Raw genomic sequence first — 2,700 nt, forward strand, 5'->3', positions numbered from 1 at the left:
TTTCAACCGCAGTCTTATCCCCCTTTTTATGAATAGGTACGAGGTGTGAAGTTTTCCATATTGACGGGAAAAACCAGAGGATAATGATTTGTTAAAAATCAAAGTAAGCGGATATGATAAATTGTGTCTACAGTTATGAAGAAGTATAGGTGGTATAAGGTTCGGTCCAGGTCCTTTATTGGTTTCTAAGTCACAAATACCCTGAAGTACGTTGTCTACTGAAAGATGAATATCTTTTAAAAGGGGATGACCGTTATCTATACTAGTGGGGGTAAAATTATCGGCAAAAAAATTGCAAATCCTAGAGTTAAGAGATGATGTTAACCCGTTCTTGCTCATGGAGCTCGGATATCCCGACGATTTGCGTTTGCGTTCAAAAAATCTTTTCGGGTTCCCCAAAATCCAGCTGCCTATATTTTGGATATAAATATCATATGCCTCATTGGATTTTTTTTTGAATTCATTCGCCAACTCATTATATTCATTAATAAGTGAGTTATTGTCCCTGAATGCTTAATTTTATTGTGTAATTTATTTCTCCGATTATGTAATTGTCTTAATTTACGATCTAACCATTGTTCCGCCAGTCTATCCTTTTTAAGGATTCTTGGAACATGGGCGTCAATTATTCTGAACAAAATAGAGTAAAAATCGGAGACAATATCGCCTAAATTGTGCTGATGGAACATATCGTTCCAATTAATTAAGCTAAGGGCATAATTGATGCCGTTGTAGTCGGCGTTAAGAAAATCATATACAATCTCTTTATTGTAAGATTTAGAGAACTTAAGTTTGTTATTAGGAAATTCGAGAACAATTGCATTATGATGAATAGAATTTTTGAAAAGGCTCTCTTCGTCTGAAGCAAGTCGGACCCATATGCTGTCATAGGCATTTGAGAAAGCTAAGTCCAACCAATTACCTCTTTCATTTGGGTAACGTACCACCTGCTGCAAGTCGTTCCCATAGAACGTACTAACGAGATTAAAATCGATGTCTTCCATGATGTTGACTGGAAGAAGATGGTTATCATATTCATCGATGGTAAACGATAAAGCCGACCGATTAAAATCACCTAGAACAACTATCTTATCATCCTTATGCATTTGTGAAAATATTTCGTTACCTATGGTAAAGAAATCGTTATAAGAGGATTCGTCAGAATTAAGGAGAAAGTAAACCACTCCCACACAGGTATAGATTCTACGTGAGTATATTTTGATAAATTGATGGTCGAATGTGGAAAAAACTGAAGTGGATACCAATTGGTTTGGTAACCGATTATTGACGGCGATCAAAACGCCCCCGCCCCTGGATTAACCAGTAGTTGTATAATCATGATCTTCTCTGTATACAGACCAATTACTGTCAAGTATTTCTTCATTTTTGAAAGAATCCTTCAACCACATTTCCGTAAGAGTTAAAATATTGAAATTGCAAGATTTAGCGTCAATAAAGAGATTTTTAAGCTCTCCTCTTAAACCGCTGCAATTATCAGCGGTTACCTCTCAGGAAGGAGGAGAGTGTAATTAGAGGGGAGACTCTCACTTTCTATGAAAACTTTTATGCTGAACTGAGTCTTGCCGTCATGATGCACTGTGTTCGTCTCGTTATGTAAGTAAGCTAGGTAAAGCTTAACGTTCTTATAGACAACCCTGTCTCTAAAGCGAGACAAAATATACGTACTGCCACCAGCTTCAACTGCCTTTTTTGTCATATTATTGTTATTGGTATTTTTATTCATATGATTGTCAGTATTATTGCTATTAATATTATTATTGCTGTCATTGTTATTACTGTCATTACTATTAGTATTATTATTGCTATTATTATTATTATTGTCATTAATATTATTACTGTAATTGTTATTATTATTGTTCTTATTGCTGGTATTGTTATTATTATCAATGTTATTATTATTATTAATATTATTATTTTGGTTGTTGTTATTGTTACTAATATTATTATTATTATTATTACTATTATTATTATTATTATTATTATTATTATTATTATTATTATTATTATTATTGTTATTATTATTATTATTATTATTATTATTAATGTTATTATTGTTATTATTATTATTAATATTATTGTTATTATTATTATTATTAATATTATTATTATTATTATTATTATTATTATTATTATTATTATTATTATTATTATTATTATTATTATTCCTCTTATTGCTGCCTTTATTTTTATTAATGTTGTGATTGTTGTTCCTATTTTTATTTTTGTTATTTTTTAAATTAATAGTACTATGTTTTTTATTAATTTTGTTAGTACTGTTATTGTTAAAATTTGTGTTTCTATTGTTTTCCTTTTTTCTACTGTTAAGTCTATTTCTATTATTACTAACAAAGTCACTGTTAGTAGAATTAGTGTCATGGTTAGGCAGTTTATTTTTAACATTAATCCTCCAGGCTATTTTCTGTGGTATCTAAAGATAATTTGGAGATCCAACAGTTAAAAATAGGCTGGGCAACTGTGGCAGGAGGCTTAGGGCCAACCAGATCGTTGGTGGTATGAGCAACGCTTAATGGTTCGCTTGGGTCAGTATCAGATTCAGTGTTTTCTTTCATCGCTTCCTTCGATACCTCAAGCAATTCGACATGTAGGGACTTGTCCATTGTTTTGGTAATTTTCTCATCATTTTCTCATTTGAATTTTATCAACTCGTCAAATTGAGAG

General features: G+C 31.3%; 1 protein-coding gene across 1 annotated transcript; it reads right to left on the bottom strand.

The window, feature by feature from the left end:
- Positions 1–410: 410 nt before the first annotated feature.
- Positions 411–2,397, bottom strand: LOC129611503 (metabotropic glutamate receptor-like protein R). Its single transcript, XM_055524683.1, has 3 exons — positions 2,369–2,397; positions 1,687–1,823; positions 411–1,126 (listed from the first exon to the last, which is right to left on the bottom strand). Exons 1-3 carry the CDS (start codon positions 2,395–2,397, stop codon positions 411–413), a joined length of 882 nt encoding a protein of 293 aa, XP_055380658.1.
- Between the last annotated feature and the right edge of the window lie 303 nt (positions 2,398–2,700).

This window comes from Condylostylus longicornis, unplaced genomic scaffold, assembly GCF_029603195.1.
Source record: "Condylostylus longicornis isolate FDR11 unplaced genomic scaffold, ASM2960319v2 ptg000050l, whole genome shotgun sequence".
Lineage (NCBI taxonomy): Eukaryota > Metazoa > Arthropoda > Insecta > Diptera > Dolichopodidae > Condylostylus > Condylostylus longicornis.